The 16,398-nt window shown below is 35.7% G+C and overlaps 1 protein-coding gene across 8 annotated transcripts in view; it reads left to right on the top strand.

Annotated features, from left to right (window-relative positions):
* The window catches only part of Pak3 (p21 (RAC1) activated kinase 3), a 267,703-nt gene that overhangs the window by 184,472 nt on the left and 66,833 nt on the right, over positions 1–16,398 (top strand). For 4 of the 8 annotated variants that reach the window (XM_050127197.1, XM_050127198.1, XM_050127199.1 and 1 more), the window contains 6 exons: positions 5,528–5,628; positions 7,906–7,968; positions 9,564–9,608; positions 10,790–10,943; positions 11,851–11,888; positions 15,807–15,896. In XM_050127197.1, coding sequence (XP_049983154.1) covers positions 5,528–5,628; positions 7,906–7,968; positions 9,564–9,608; positions 10,790–10,943; positions 11,851–11,888; positions 15,807–15,896 — 491 coding nt within the window. The remainder of the gene's footprint in view (positions 1–5,527; positions 5,629–7,905; positions 7,969–9,563; positions 9,609–10,789; positions 10,944–11,850; positions 11,889–15,806; positions 15,897–16,398) is intronic. The other 4 variants (XM_050127201.1, XM_050127203.1, XM_050127204.1 and 1 more) reach the window with 4 other exon arrangements.

The following is a 16,398-nucleotide window of genomic DNA, read 5'->3' as shown; positions in this document are numbered from 1 at the left end:
ACGTATATGTAGAGTATAACTAGCCATGTAAGGAGTCAGTGGCGTTTCTAGCACCAAGAGCACCTTAGCAAAGGCAGTAGGCATGAAGCATTTCTTCTTGACCTTTCATGGTTATAACTACAGGAAATTCAGACTGGCTAATATGAAGAATAGAGGAGGGAGGGTTGGGATTATAAAGCTATGGAGGAACAATGTATATTAGCAATGACTGACTTAGGGGCCAGTATTATTATAAAAAGGATAGGAAATACAGATGCAGTATTTAGAAAGAAAAATTAATAAAAATGGAAAATAAATCAGGTTACAAGAAGAGGAACTTGAGAGAGTGGGGTAGGAAACCAAGGAAATGTAGTTTCATGTTCCTTCAGGAATATTTGCCATAAGGAGCCTGGGATTCAAACAACCAGAAATGACTAATGAAAAGTTATCTAAACTGGGGTTGCAATTGTGCTGAGGCAAAGCTGAGAGCATCTATATAGCATGTGGATACTGTAGATATTGAAATAATAGAGGTGCGTTGAAGAGATGACTCAAGGGACTGTGTGTTGATGAGGGCAAGTGACCTAATATATGTCTTTGACATCAAGGTGTCAGCTTCTAGTGACTGTGATCTAATCAGCCAGCAGGAAATGACTCTTAATAAATAAGTCTGAAAAGGAACGATGAGAAATATAGAAGTGGATTCTAGGAAGGAGCTATGTAGAGAACTTTCAAGAGGCCTTTGATCAACGATGTTGGTTCTTACTGAGAAGACAGTTGAGAGGTTTAAGGGCTGAAAAGTGGCACTTGGGAAAGTAAAAGATTAATGTGTCTTTGGGGACATATTGCAGTTGTTGGGGAAGTGAGAGATAAAGTATAAATTGACTTTTGTAGAAGTTTAACCCACATGAGGAAGTGGTGAGTGATTACATCAGTGAAATATGGATATGAAGAGGCTGAAGGATATTTTTTTTTGAATGGAGAGATTTCAACATGTCTTTTGAGCCTAAATGGAAGTTCCAACACAGAGATAAATACTAAAAAGGAAGAAAAAAAAGAATCTTCCAAGAATTATTAGTGTCCTAAGTAGTGTGTGTGACCTTAATAATAAAAGAATCCACATTGCCATGTAATCCCTCCAGCTAATAGTCCTCAACAGCTTTAGTATAGCATGGGAAGGATTTTAGGGTTGCATTATGACCTTCAGCACTTTGCCAGACAATTGTTAGAGGAATTCACGGAGTGAGAGTTCCCAAGATTGTAGAGGAGAAGGCATTTACGTGACACGCCATAGAATGTAGGCCAGGGAGGTGTTAAAATTGCTTTAAAATAGAGAGAGCCAGAGAGGTTTTATTGACATTAGTGTAGAAATGACATTGGAGTTTGGTCTTGGGAATTAGAAGGTTAGTAGAATGGGTGGCTTGGCTTAGAGCATGAGGAAACAGGACTAAATACTTCAGAGAACAGGTCATTATGGATAAAGAAACATGTGGAGTACTTGGGGTACTCTACCCTAGCTACTCATTGTCTCTGGTGTTGGTCAAACCATCTGTCCAGGTATTAGCTATAGAAAGCCTGACAGTCAGTTCTAAGTAGACACCAGACATTGAATTTTTATATAGTTTTCCATGATATTCAGGTGAAGCCTGATTGAGATCCATTTCTTTCAAAGATGATGTAGGGAGCAGATTGGAAAAAAAATGAAATGGAGATAACACTGATGAGTTCTGAGGAAGGTCAAGAATCCCCCTAAGGCAAGGACATGAAGAAGTTGCCCACTTACATCTTTGGTTTCAGAATTATGTCAGTGTAGCTATTAGAAAGGAAGTCTGGAAGCCTGAATAGGAAGGAGAAAGTGGAAATCACCTTGAAAGGAGAGTAATTTGTAGGCAAGTGCAGAAGTACTGACCTCAAATAAACAATTTTGAATAAATTGCTTGGAATAAATTGGAATATGCTATAGCTTCCCATACTGGCAGGTAGAAAGGAATTGGGATATAGAAGAATAAACAGCTCCCACTGGGATATCTGAGGAAGCACTCACTATCATCAAATAGTTAGCAATCTGCAAATCTAGGGTAGGGCTAATACATCTCACTTTTAATATAGGTCCCCCACATAATAGTGATTTACAGAGAAACTTGAGAACCTGCAAGGAATGATGAGAGCATTTAATGAATAGGTTTAATGTAGAAGAGAGGTTTTTCACTTAATGATAAAAGTTTTAGCTCTAGAGAGAATACAGAATATTAGGATCAGGTATAAAAGGGATGGTAGATTACTTGAGGGGTTTTTGTTTCTCTATCTGGTGATAAAATCAAGATAGATTGTAAAATGTGAGATTTTGGATGATTTAACTAGCCCTAAGGTAACAAGGAAAATTTATTCATATTTAGAAGGTCCCAAACCAAATGGCATTTAAATTTGTGGTCCAGCCAGTAATCTATGAATTTGTTCTATTTTCTAGAAGAATATGAAGGCCGCATTTAGAAACTGATGCTCACTTGGTTTTATGTTCTCTGCAAATACCAACCTTGAGCTAATCAGGTTGAATGTAAATTAACAGCCAGGTTAGAATGAGTTTTAGTACACACGACCAAGGTTCCAAAAATTTTTAGGGGGAATAAACTCATTTTAGAATTCCTAAGAAATGAAGAAAAATAAAAATCAGTTACATAAGCCCTAAATTATTGATTATTTAGTCACTCACTAAATATTTGCTGAACGTTAGAGCAAAAACTGTCTTTTTTTCTTGAAAATGCCACCAAAACATCAGTTATTTGGCTACTATAAGCTTAGCTTCATGGATTTGTTGAGAATTAGCTTCAAATATCTAGTTCTGACTTTCGCCAGCTGTGTAAAGCTGAGTCTATAGTTTAAATGAGACTTTCTTAAAGGATGGTTATTGAACATTCAGGCACAAGACAATTGCTAGAGAATGTAAGAGTTAAGATAAAGTTTGTCATAAAATGTTTTGAATTTTAGCTAAAGAGATAGATAGGTAAAATATATAATAATTTAGTACTGATAAGTGCTAAGCTTAAAATATATGAGGTTTTGAGAAAATGTGAAGCAATGAACATTGAACTTTACAGAGGGTGAATAGTATAAAGTTTGCCATGGTGGAGGAAACCCAAGAAAGAATCTTCAAGAATAAGTTCTGGTAAAGTACTAATGCCCACATTTTATGAGGCTCTGAGTTTGATCACCACCACTGCAAATGAAAATAAAATAAAAAGAGTAGCAACCAAACAAGAATAATCCACACAGAACTGGCAGAAGAAAGTAAGAAATTCAATGTTCCAAGCCATAGTGTTAGCATAAATCAAAGCTTGGAGGCAAGAGAAAACACATCTGTTTAGGAAGCATTAAATTAATGCGGATAGTGAGTTCCATGGCAACAATAGAAGCAAGCTGGAGAGGTAACAGTGACCAGGTCATGTATGCCATTAGATATCATGTTCAGGAGCATGCATTTTAACACATAAGTAGTGAGAGGAACATTTAATTGATATAAAAGGCAAGAATAGGACCTGACCACAGAACATAGAAATAAGTCAGAGGGGAAAACACTGGAGGCAGTGGGCTAGGAGGGAAATACTGATGCCTTGGAGAGGGATAGTGACTTCTGAAAATAAAAGGAGATATAGTCAAGACAATTTCAGAAGCCAGGCCAATAATGTAGAAATAAAGTGAAAATTGAGGATGACTCCAAAATTGTTGGTTTTGATATCTGGGCCAATGTAAGGTTACTTTAGTAGTTACATGGGAACATTATGATTTAAATATATAGCTTCTTTTTATTTTAATTTTGTCTTTTATTGAAAATATATTTTTTTCATGCAATATATTATGGTCATGATTTCTCCTCCTCCTCCTTCTCCCACTTTCTTCCTACCCACCCCCAATCTAGAATCATCCATTTCTGTCTCTTTTAGAACACAAACAAGTTTATAAGAAATAACAATGAAATAAAATACAACAAATCTAAAACAAGCAAATCATAATAGGACAGAAACAACTAAGCAAGTAAAAAAGGACCAAAGAGAAAGCATAAATGTATAAAGCCCTTTTAAAGACTCGAATACATCATTCTATAAATGCCACGATGTTTCGTATTTCCTATTTTTTGTATATTTTAGAATAATTTCTCTCAATAATCTATCGGAGATGGATAGTATAAAGCTTGTTTTTGTTCCATTTCTCCCCAAACAGGAGTCTAAGGCCATGCTCCTCCTCTGTTCTAGGTGGTTAGCACTATTATTTCCCTGAGATCGGAAACCAGAGAAGCAAGTTTGCATTTCTCGTTTTTTTTTTTTTTTTTTTTTTTGCACTTGGCCTCAACAGAAGGCAAAAGATTAGCTATCAAACAACCTTCTAGAGAGACACTGTTGCGCAAAGTCTATACAGAGATTTGCTTATGTGCAGTATTTATATCTAAGAGAGTATGCTGTAAATGTGTAGTTGGTAGAGAAGAGGGAAGAATTTATGTAATGGCAAAGAAGTGAAGGGTTGATATAAAGATGTGGAGGCATAAAATAAGAGGCTCTTCAACCAAATTGAGGGGGATTATGAACTTCTGAAAGTAAATGCAATATTGTGTGTATAGTTTTACTGCATTTTAATGGGTAGATGTCCTATAGATTTCTTCAGATTTGTCAAGTGGTACTTAACCTATAGACTCTATCAAAAGCTGGATTCTATAACATAAATGAAGCTACTTCAACAGGCTTCTGCATCCAATAGAAACACTTCCAAAGTCCTTCAGAGCATTGATAAATTATGAATTATGTATTTATAATTTTATTTTGTTCTTTTCTTATAATAAAAGGCTTGTTCTTAAAGTGTGTAAAGTATTTGGTAATATAATAGCTTGATCCACCTCTGTCAACCAGATTAGGAAATTGCCAGATGTAGGTTTGTGTCTGAGAGTGGAGTTAGCTTAGGAGAAAAAACTTTGTATAGAGAAAAATCGCAGGACAAAGACTGCACTATGAAACGTAAACCATCAAACACAATGACACTCAAACAGATAATGGTTATTGTATGAGGAAGAAATCCAGATGATACTGGCAAGGAAATGAAGAGACACATTGTTACTCATGTCCTGTAATGATAGACAATCAGCAATGAGGAAAAGCAAGAACAAGACAAAGTTCACAGGAGTTACTTCAGTGGAATAAAAGTGAGGGGAAACTGTCCCATTTGACCCTCTGAACAAGTGAAGATGATAGCTGATGAAGTATAAATGGCTGCTATGGTGTACAAGCCTGCAGAGGAACTTGGACTAACAACTGAGAGGTCTCAAGTCACTGTCCTGCAAGGATAATATCAATTACTGAAGTAAGCTTGCCATAAACAATGATATCTTAACCGAGGTTAAGATACACAGCTTATATGTTCCTGAAAATTCTGAATCTTAAATTTCAAATTTAAGATTCAAACCAGCCAGCTGTCTCTCTATAATTGTTTTGATGAGCCTACTTATACAGCTTATGGAAGCCAAAACTATACGTCAAATAAATACATGTTAACATTTTGTCTTTAGCCAATAAGAAGAAAGAGAAAGAACGCCCAGAGATCTCTCTTCCTTCAGACTTTGAACATACGATTCATGTGGGGTTTGATGCAGTCACCGGGGAATTCACTGTAAGTAAGCTTCTTATTTTGTTTTGTAAGCCATTCAAAAAAACCTATTTCCGTTTTGAAAATAGGTTTCAAGTAAGAATTGCTGTATTCCAAAATGATAGATTGGAGATGGATTTTTCCTGAATAATCATACATAGAAATAGAAAGTAGAAGACAAGGTTGACAAAATTATTCTGCCCATCTTTAAAAAGTGCCTGATCACCTTATAATTCAACTTACTTGAAAACATTTATCTGCCAAGGCACAGGAAATGTAGCTATTGTAAGGAGACCCTGCCTGAACCTGTTCTTTTAATCATCTGAAGCTAATCAAATAATAATTTATTCAGCTTGGTCAGTGAAGGCAGTTCATCTGAATAATTCAGGGTTTATGGTGAGTCCTGAATTACACAGATCGGCTAACTACGCTAACCAAAAGTCTCTGTAAAATTTGCCTGTTTACCTGTTTGACTTTTAAGAACATAGATTATTTTTAAAATCATTAACATGTATATTTTGTAGACATTAAAAACCACAAGCCCCATGTTTTAAGAAGAAATATTAATAATTGCATATCACATATGCATTAGTAGTTAGTTATATGGTTACATATGATTATATATAAATCCTCTGTAATAATGGTCCACATGAATTATCTAGATGTTACATAAGCCTATTTCTATTCCCTTTTTGGATAATTGCAATACTCAAGTAGAACAAACTCTCAGATATATTCCATGTTATTCCTCTAAAGAAATTACTTGGTACCCCTTTATTAGATGGTGAGGAGAGAGATGTTGCTATAAATATGACCCCATATATCAATTAATTTTTCTACACTCAGTGAAATTATTTTATCTGTTCAATTCTGGAAGCAAGCAGTGCAAGAGTGAATAGAAACAGAGTAAATGTCTTGGTCTCATTCATTCGTGTAGGCTAATTATTTCTATGTTCTCAGTAGCAGGCAGAAAAAAAATGCCCAGAATTAATTAGACTGCTGAAATTGAGATAGATATGATTTAATGAATTTTATTATTTGAGTCAAAGACACTACTTAAATGCCATTTAGTTTGAGCCCAGCTTTTATTTCATTGTCTACGTTTCAAAACTACAAACCAATTACCAACACTACTACCATCATCTTTCCCATTGAGTAAAAGGTTTTTTAATTTTATAATCTGACCATTGTGTGTTTTAAAACATCCAGAGAGATTTGAATTTTCTGATATCTAAAACAGGAAAAGCCCTCAAACTTCATAGTCTTGTCTAATAATTTATCTCTTTTATTTTAAGAGCTTAATTCTTTAGTCCCGCTATGCTTCTTTTTTTATTTAAAGTTGGTTGCTGTTATTCCATGTTTTCTTTTCTTATACTTTTTCTTTTTGGGTTCTGCTGTGAATGTTTTCTCATTTAGCATTCTGGTTCACTTCCACTGTTTTATTTCTTTCTGCCGATTTGACATCTTTTGCCACATATTCTCCATCTTTAGTCCTTCTTGAATCTTTCTGGGTTCTGAATGGAAATAAAGGGAGACTAAATCCCCTCCCCTATCTTGCTGACTGAAGCACCAGCCCTTTCCACTGTGGTCTGAACTAGAAGCCAGTGGACCACTCAGAGAGGAGTGAGGTGGAATATATGACAGACAGCGTTTCTGGTCCTGATGCAACCACACCAAATAACATCCTCTTATGAAATTCATCTGAAATGAACTCACTGTTTACAATCAATTCATAGAAATTCATTGACCTTGTAGACAGATGCAGAGCAAATTTGAAAGTTTGAAGTACCTTGTTTTTGTCTTGATGACCTTGCAGCTACGTGTACATTCATTTTTAAATGATCATAAATTATATCTTCATTGTTGTCTTAAACCTATAATTTACAATTAATATTCTAGTACATTTAACTTTTAAACCACCAAAGGTAATACACCTTTAAAACTTCTCTTGGTAGGATTTAGAATTGGGTCTTAATTATCATACATACCATTATGTCATAATCTATTGGGGGAATTCATATTGTTAAATTTGATTATGGTGGTTGTGGAGGTTGAATTTTGAGCAATTTTATGTACTGTAGACCAGTTGTTTTACAAGAGCATGCTCTTTTAAATAATTGAACACTAGTTTGATATGTTGTTTGGTAATTGCCCTAATGGCTAATTGGCTCTTATAACCTTTATACATGGGCATATACTTGGACCCTAAAGCTAAAATTAGGATGGGAGGTGAGATTTGGGTTATTAAATTATTACAACTCCTTACCCATTATATTGCCATTTTTGTCCCAAATACTTCAGAACTCCCCTTTCCAGACCTCTAGACCTGTGACGGTCGCTTCAAGTCAATCAGAGGGAAAAATGGTATGAGTGATATAAATTATCATTTCTTATGATAAGATAAATGCTTGGCCTGTTCTATCATGCTGCCATTTTCCTGGGCTACACTGGACACCCCCAGCTTTATGTATATCTACTTGTTATTGTATATGTATATATACAGGCATCGATACGTGCTCCTGCTTCTGATGCTCAGATTCTTAGGTCTTCATTAGCTATCTAACTTTTTAGATTAGTTCCTCAATTTGAAGTAATGAGATGACTTTCTGATTATGTGCCATTGTGGCATGTGCTCAAATTATAGTAATCAGGTCTCATTGATAAACTGGTTTGTCTCATCTTAGAAAAGAGAAATTATGTCAGCAGTGTAGTCATGTGGTAAGTAGAGTTATCTGGAGGAAATTCTTCAACTGGCAGCAGTTTTTTCCTGCTGTCTAGTGATGATCACACCACTATTTATTACAAAAGTTTATAAGTGCCATGGGAATATATAATACCTACAAATATTCTAATGATTATGGTAATGATCATGCCAGTGAAGTCTGCTTTAGTGGTTATGTGCAATGCATACCTGGATTTGTAACACTTAATAACTCCTTTGGCCATTACAGTATTAACCAAATGCTATTAATTGCACTTAGAATCAGAACTGGGATCATGCATGGGCTCCTGAGTTCCAATTTTCTGGCTTAAGGCTTTAGCATCAATCTGTGTGATGAATGCATGTAAAAGTGTTGTTTCACTGTGCTTGGTGTAACCATAAATGCCAGGAATCAAAAGCATATATCCCAAATCAAAGTAGTTGGGTCAAAGCATGTTTCTTTAGCATTTGAGATGTTGTAAAATAGACAAATTTGTTAATTTATGTCTGATCTTATTTGTGGGAAGTGGGTTTTGTGAATTATATCATCAAATGGAAATTATTCATGCAAGATGTGAAATGAAATGTTTTCCCTTTCCCCGATATAAGTGCGTATTAAACCTAAGCATAGTGTTTGGCTCTGTACGGATGGCTTTAGTCTAAGTTTCTCGAAGCCACCCATGACTATTACCACAAAATACAGAATAATGTCAATTAAAACCAAGCTCAATATTGTTATATAGCCATCCTTTAAATTTTAGCCACATAGATTTGTCCAATAAGAAATGGAAATTTAGCTAACCAGAATTGGAAACTGAAATTTGTAAATTTATCCCGTGGCCATTGGCTATCTGTGATGACCCAGTTATAAAAGCAACTTACAAATGAATATTGAAGTTTTTCATAATGCCATCCTTTGTCCCTCCAAATCTTTGTTGCTGCTTTTTAGTAATTTCCCCAATCATTTAATGGTAATTATTATTATTATTATTATCATTTATGGAGGAAGCATCTGGTCCAAAGTGGAATTATATATCCGAACTTTGGAACACCATTGTTTTCTCTATTCTCTTAAACCCGTTGTCCAGTAGCCTGCCCTGTCCCTGGTTTAGTTAATACCCCCCCCTATTTCCATAACTTCCCCACTTTAAAAGGGAATCCCCCATTCAGACCCATTGGTTTCATCTCTTCCCACCTTCTAAGTTGTCCCACATTCTGTTTTAACTTTCTTTTCTTTCTTTATTTACGTCCATTACAGCCAGATCTCTATGGCTCACAGATGTGCCCAGGGAAGCTCCCAGAGGTGCGTCACAGGCCCAAAAGAAGCTTGCATCAAAGTGCTTCTTTGAGATGTCATAGCACTGCAGTAGCAGGTTCATGTGTGTGCAGTAGAGTCGTTGCTTGGCTTATCTCACTTTTTTGTTGTCATTCCCTAACTCTGGAGGCCCACGTCACACATTGTTTTGCCGAGACTTCATGGGACAAAGCCATTAAAAAAAATTGTGTCTGGATGCGCTTCAGCAAAGGTGTACTCTCTCCAAGTTGTTCTTGGAGGTTGAACAATTATAAAAATGGGGACATCTGCAGGTTTAACATGCAGGCAATACTGAGACCTTGGTATAAAGTTAACCTCTGTAATTTTAAATAATTCTCCTTGGTTGGATTTCTTAATATTGCCCCCTCTGTGTTCTAAACGCTTCATATTATTCATTACAAATTCTTACAAGGCTTTGGTATGGTTTTACAGTCCCCAGCTTCTATGTGGCCAATAAATGAAGTAGGGAGGAAGAAAGAGGGGGAGGAGAGGAGGAAGGCATGCCCTGGAGAAAGCTGCATGAAAAATACCCAAAGCAGCATAAACGTTACTCGTTAGTGTTTCAGTGGTCATTGCTCCTCCATAATTCTACTTTTTCTCCTCCCAATTTGACCTTACTATAAAGCCCTAGAACCCCTAAATTATATTTTGTAAACAGAAAGTATAAACTGACCATGGGTAAGGCTTTCCTTTTATCTGAAAGGAAATTCTGGTTAAAACGTACCCCAAAAAGAGCTCCAGCCATTTAAAAAACCAAAATCAAAATTTAAAAAAGAACCATTGATCTGCACTATACTGTGCACAAATTTAGAGAAGTCTTGCTATGTCTGCCCTGAGTCGCCAGAAAAATAAAAAGCTAAGCTGTAAACATCATTTCATGGATGAGCAGAGTCAATATGGAGGTGATTTCCATGTGCTTTTGTTTTTAATCACAGTCATATTCTCACCCACCCTTTTTAAGTTGAATCCTAGTTTTACCTCTGTGTTTTGGTTAAAGAAGAGAATGATTGCATTCTTAAGTTACTAACGTTAAATCTAGAATGTGACTTCAGTTTCCCAAGTGTAATCCTACAGGTAGCATGGGCTTCTTGGTGAAGAACTTTACTGGAACAGGAACGTGCTCCTGATGAATGTTCTGAGCAGCCATGTTTCCCTTTGGTTGTCTACAGGGAATTCCTGAGCAATGGGCACGATTACTCCAAACCTCCAACATAACAAAACTGGAACAGAAGAAGAACCCACAAGCCGTTCTTGATGTCCTCAAGTTCTATGACTCCAAAGAAACTGTCAACAACCAGAAATACATGAGCTTTACTTCAGGAGGTAAGGAAAATGCTAGGGATTCAAAGAGTGAAGAATAAATCTCCGTTCTAAGAGCCTCATCACGAGGCCAAAATATCTATAGAATATTGAGGATCAGCTTCAGTATTGTCTGCAGATGGCTTCCGTGTAAGTCAACCAGTAGATGGGGCGGGAATTCAAACTCATGTTGGAAGCTTTGTTTTAGCTGGATATTACAAATAGGAAGTTATTCATTGGAGCAGTGATGGTTAGCTTGCATCAGCAACCACAGATGTTGCTCTTCACTAGTATGACACTAGTCAGTCATTTAGGATCAGGCCTTGAAAGTGCTCGTGAAGTAAGAGTGTATCAGTGAACAATGATCTCTAGTAATTTATTTTGTCCCTTAGATTAATTGATCTGTTCCATGGTAATACAGAATTACTTTTGTGCTTGTCAGATTATTCCCAACTGGGGGAAAAAAGAAACCATCTATGTTACTATTTATAAAGATTGAAACACCATTGTTAATACCAAATTGTGACTTCATGTGCTGGTATATCCATACCTATGTTAATTCCAAATTGTGATTTTATTCACTTTTATGTATATATTTTATTTTTCATTTAATATTTTATTTATAGGCTTTCATTTTTATTTATCACTTTAATTTTGGGGGAAAGGCATCTGTGTTGGTTCTGTACAGCAAATCATTTAGCATAAAAAGAAAGGAGTAAATACTATCTCATTACTCCAGTTGAAGTGAAGCCTTCATTAAGATTTGTAAAGTGACTGTCTAAAAATATGATTAGGCCTAATATGAACCATTTTTAGAGCGGGAAATATGCCATTTGTCATAGATTTGATGCTGAAATCTTCTCATTGAAGATACGCAGAGTGTAGGTAAGATTTAGGAAACAAAGGTGATTTCTTTCTTCTGACTTTTCAGATAAAAGTGCCCATGGATATATAGCAGCACATCAGTCGGTAAGTGAAAAATTAAAAATTCATTCTCACGATCTTCATGAGCTAAAATCTAACCATATAATTGCTTGAATTTGGTTTTATATGTCCAACTATTACACATACATTTTAAAAACAGGTTTTCAAAGCATAATTTAGAAACATATATTTATTTTATCTCTTTTAACATCTATTTAATATAGATCTATACATATCTATTTTATCTATTAAGGGTTCATCAGGTTTCAGTAATTTCATATACCGCTGTTATAATCACTTTTCATTCTAAAAACTATAATATTTGTTACATCACAAATTGCAGAGAACTCACGGATTTTGCAAAAATTATTGTATAGGAAAGTATTTGACTACATTGTGATATTTGTGGAAATACTATGCTATCACTGTACTTCCAGTTAAAACTTCAAAGGAAGCATTATTTTTATAATCAAAATATCCACTATTTACCACAATCTGTCTTCTAAGTTATATCCTAATACTGGCAGTCAAGTGTGTACACTTAACAATAGTGACAGGATATTCATGTTAGGAGGGACCTTGCCAGCCCCTTATTTACACGTTCCTCTTTAGAGAGGGCATAAGGATGAGAGGTAACCGCCAGAACTGGTTCAGCAGTCCCTTAGGACGTCATCACAAATGGCTAGTACTATTTGTATATTTACTTAATCTTTCTTACAACCTAGTTAAATAAGACCTACCATTGTCCCAATTTTACAGATACACAGATGAAGAAATTGAAGTTCAGAGGCATGAACTTAATTGATTAGGGTGATAACACTATACTTATTCATATTATTTAATTTTTAAAATTAAGGCATATTAGGGGAGATGATTTTCCTCAAAGTCACAGAGTTTTATAAAGGGCTAAACAGAAAAATGTATCACCTAGACCTTGGAAATCCTGTAGTAACTGAAAGAACAGTCCTATACTCTAGAGAGAAAATGATCATAGGCAAGGCCTCTCTTTCTGTGGTTTTCTATTTTGATGCTCTGATTAAATTATTTCCTGCCTTATTTGATTCCATGGAGGTGGAAGTAATCTAGCCATTTACTCAGTTGTAGATAGCCAGGCTTATTTTTCTTTTTAATAGAGAGTAAATGTTGGCCTGCTTGATGTCCCTAAGGCAGCCTGTGTGACAACAGTAGATAATTAATGGCAAGGGGCAAAGCTTTGAAATAGTATGACAATTTCTCAAAGATTAAAAATAAAAGTGCCATATAATGAAGCTATTCTCCTTCTATGTATATATTTAGAGTAGAAAGCAAGGCCTTGAAGAAACTCTTTGTCTGTGTTCATAGCAGCTGTGTCTACGATAGCAAAAAAAGGGGGAAGCCACACAAATATCCATAAGCAAATAAAGCAAAAAGTATGTATTAAAAATAGACATTCGATTGTTGTTCAACATTATGATGGAAGAAAAATTTGATACAATGTGGTAAATCTTGAGGACCTAAAAAATAAAACAATAACAAGAAGACAAATGTTGCATGATTCCAAAAATCATAGGAATTGCACAGAAGAGTTACATGTATATTTCCAGGATCTGGGGCCAAAGAGAATGTTGCATTGTTTCATGTGCACAAAGTTTTAATTTGGGGAGACGAAAAGGTGCTGGTTGAGTATACAATAATGTGACTCTTCTTAAATATACACCTTAAATTGCTTGAAACAGTAGTTTCATATTATAGATATTTCATGGACAGTTAAAAATAAATGAAGGGGGAAATAGGGAGTATAATTAGTGGTTGTATATGTGTGCTTAACATATATAGACCCTTGGTTCAATTTCCAGCACACACATACACACACCCCAAATTTGAACAAACAATAAAGCAGAATAAAAAAAGAAATAAAAAGAGGTGAATATTTGAGTATAGTGTTCAATCTTATTTCTCTAGTTACCAACTGTATGCACTTATGAAAGTAATTTAGCTTTTCCAGGCCTCTCTTCATTCTGAGCTTCTCTTTATTCAACATTAAGTGGAAATGATAACAATATCTACCATATAGGACTTGTGTGAATATTGCACATGATAATTATACTATACTATGCAGCATATACTTTGCATTAAATATAAGCTACTACTATTATTACTATCGTTTGTAGATGGAAGCACCATTAAAAATGCATTCCTTCTACATAAGAGACTTGTATGTGACCACAATTTTGTCTCACTCCCTCAATCAGAACAAAATATGGCTCTTACATCTGTTCATTTATCTTCTTCTTCAACATGATAGCTTCCTGGGCCACAATAAAAATAAAAACAGAAAAGAAACTGGCAAGTAGGACAGAATGGAAACAGCCTACATTCAATACTTCCTTCACCTCAATTAATTTTATCTTGTATTTGTGGTGAAGACATAGATCTTTTAAAATATTTTTATTAATTCTTTGAGAATTTCATGCAATGCATTTTGATCATACTCAACTCCACGTCCTCTAGTTAACTCTTCCCAGATCCACTCCCACTTCCATATACTACTAATTTCATGTTCTCTTTTTTAAATATGTAAATTCATGGGAACGATATTATGTTGATGTGGAGACTCTAAAGGAAACAAACCTTTGTCTTCATTTGTTTACACTTTGTGTTTCATGCGAAATAGATAAGTGATGCATATTTGATGAATGTTGATTTAGAAAATCTATCATGTAAAAAATGGCATTTCAGCTAGATCTTGAAATGTATATGAATGTTGGATCTATGAAGATGGTGGTGGAAGTTCTAAACAAAAAAAAGCTAAAGAAAGACCATATTAATGAACACAGGAAGGGATGTGGGTTTGAGTGATGATTATGCAAGAGAATGAATTGGAGAGCTTAGCCTTGAAAGCTAATGTGGGAGCAAATCCCAGAGGTCCTTACATGGAATTGTAAGCAATCTAGCTTTTCCAGTATAGAGTGGGAAATCCTTTAAGTGTTTTGGAGCAGTGCAGTTAGGTGATTAAAGCTTATGATTCAATGAAGAGTAATTAATAGCAAATGTCCAACACTAATTAAGAACAGAAGGTAAGAGTGGATGAAGAATGACTAGTTAGAGGAAAAAATGTGTGCTACCAGACCAGTAATGAGGCTCCCAAGTCAGTTAGTGGAAATAGGAATGAACACTAGCCTTGAATTCTAGACATGTTTATTATTTGGAAAGGGAAGGATGAGGAACAGAAACAAACATCACATACTCTTCTCATATGCAAAATCTATATTTAAAAAGATATGAATGTAAGCCAGGCAGTGGTGGCACACATGTTTAATCCCAGCACTCAGGAGGCAGAGGCAGGTGGATTTCTGTGAGTTCAAGGCCAGCCTCATCTACAGAAGCTAGTTCCAGGACAGGCCCCAAAGCTTCAGAGAAACCCTGTCTCAAAAAACACCAAAATCAAAAATAAAGATATAAATGTGTACAAAAGACTGTTTAGGAAGAAAAAGAAGGCTGGTGGGATGAGAAAAGATGGGTAATAAAATGTTGGGTATGAATATGTACAATGTACATGACATGCATGTGTGAAAAGGGCAAAATGAAACCCAATATCTGCATAATTGATATATGCTAATATAAATCTTAAGATTGATTATATGCTTAAAATAATATATGGGCAGATAAAAAGACTAGTATGTCATTTTGTGAGAGAAGCAGATCTTTTTTGAAAGATTTTTGGGGTTCTTATTGGACAATTTGTCTTTGAAAGGATGGTAAGTCAAGTAGCAGTAATTGGTTAAATAAGATGTGTTCTTAAGACAAAGCTCCTGTTGATTGAGTAAACTGAATTGTGCCCTTCAATTCAGTGAGGTTAAACTCCAATGACACTTTGTCATTTGTGGATGGGAAACTGCAATTTTATTTATTTATTTATTTATTAAAGATTTCTGCCTCCTCCCTGCCACCACCTCCCATTTCTCTCCCCCTCCCCCAATCAAGTCCCCCTCCCTCGTCAGCCCGAAGAGCAATCAGGGTTCCCTGCCCTGTGGGAAGTCCAAGGACCACCCACCTCCATCCAGGTCTAGTAAGGTGAGCATCCAAACTACCTAGGCTCCCACAAAGCCAGTACGTGCAGTAGGATCAAAAACCCATTGCCATTGTTCTTGAGTTCTCAGTAGTCCTCATTGTCTGCTATGTTCAGCAAGTCTAGTTTTATCCCATGCCTTTTCAGACCCAGGCCAGCTGGCCTTGGTGAGTTTTGGCTCTAAAGAAAGTGCACACTTCACAGTCTGCACTTGTATACACTTGGTTATCAAATGGGATCTGAACAATTAAACTGGAACTGAATACTCTATATATACACTCAGTCGATCGCAATGCTTGACATCCTTTTGTAGCTTGGATAGAAAATAAAATATAAGCACTGTTGTCATCTCTACATTTTAAACTGATTGCTATGTAGTAAGTATTGAGTCCAGTTACATTGCCTATAATCTCATGTACGCTACTGCTCACCTTTGTGTCAGGGATCTACCTATTTCTGATTCACCAATGCTGGGATTACAGACTTGTGCTGCCATGCCAAGCTTCC

This window comes from Alexandromys fortis, unplaced genomic scaffold (assembly GCF_014885135.2).
Source record: "Alexandromys fortis isolate MF-2015 unplaced genomic scaffold, M_Fortis_MF-2015_v1.1 scaffold_200, whole genome shotgun sequence".
NCBI lineage: Eukaryota > Metazoa > Chordata > Mammalia > Rodentia > Cricetidae > Alexandromys > Alexandromys fortis.
Note: the sequence above shows the minus strand (reverse complement) of the source record. Positions and strands in the feature narration are given on the sequence as shown.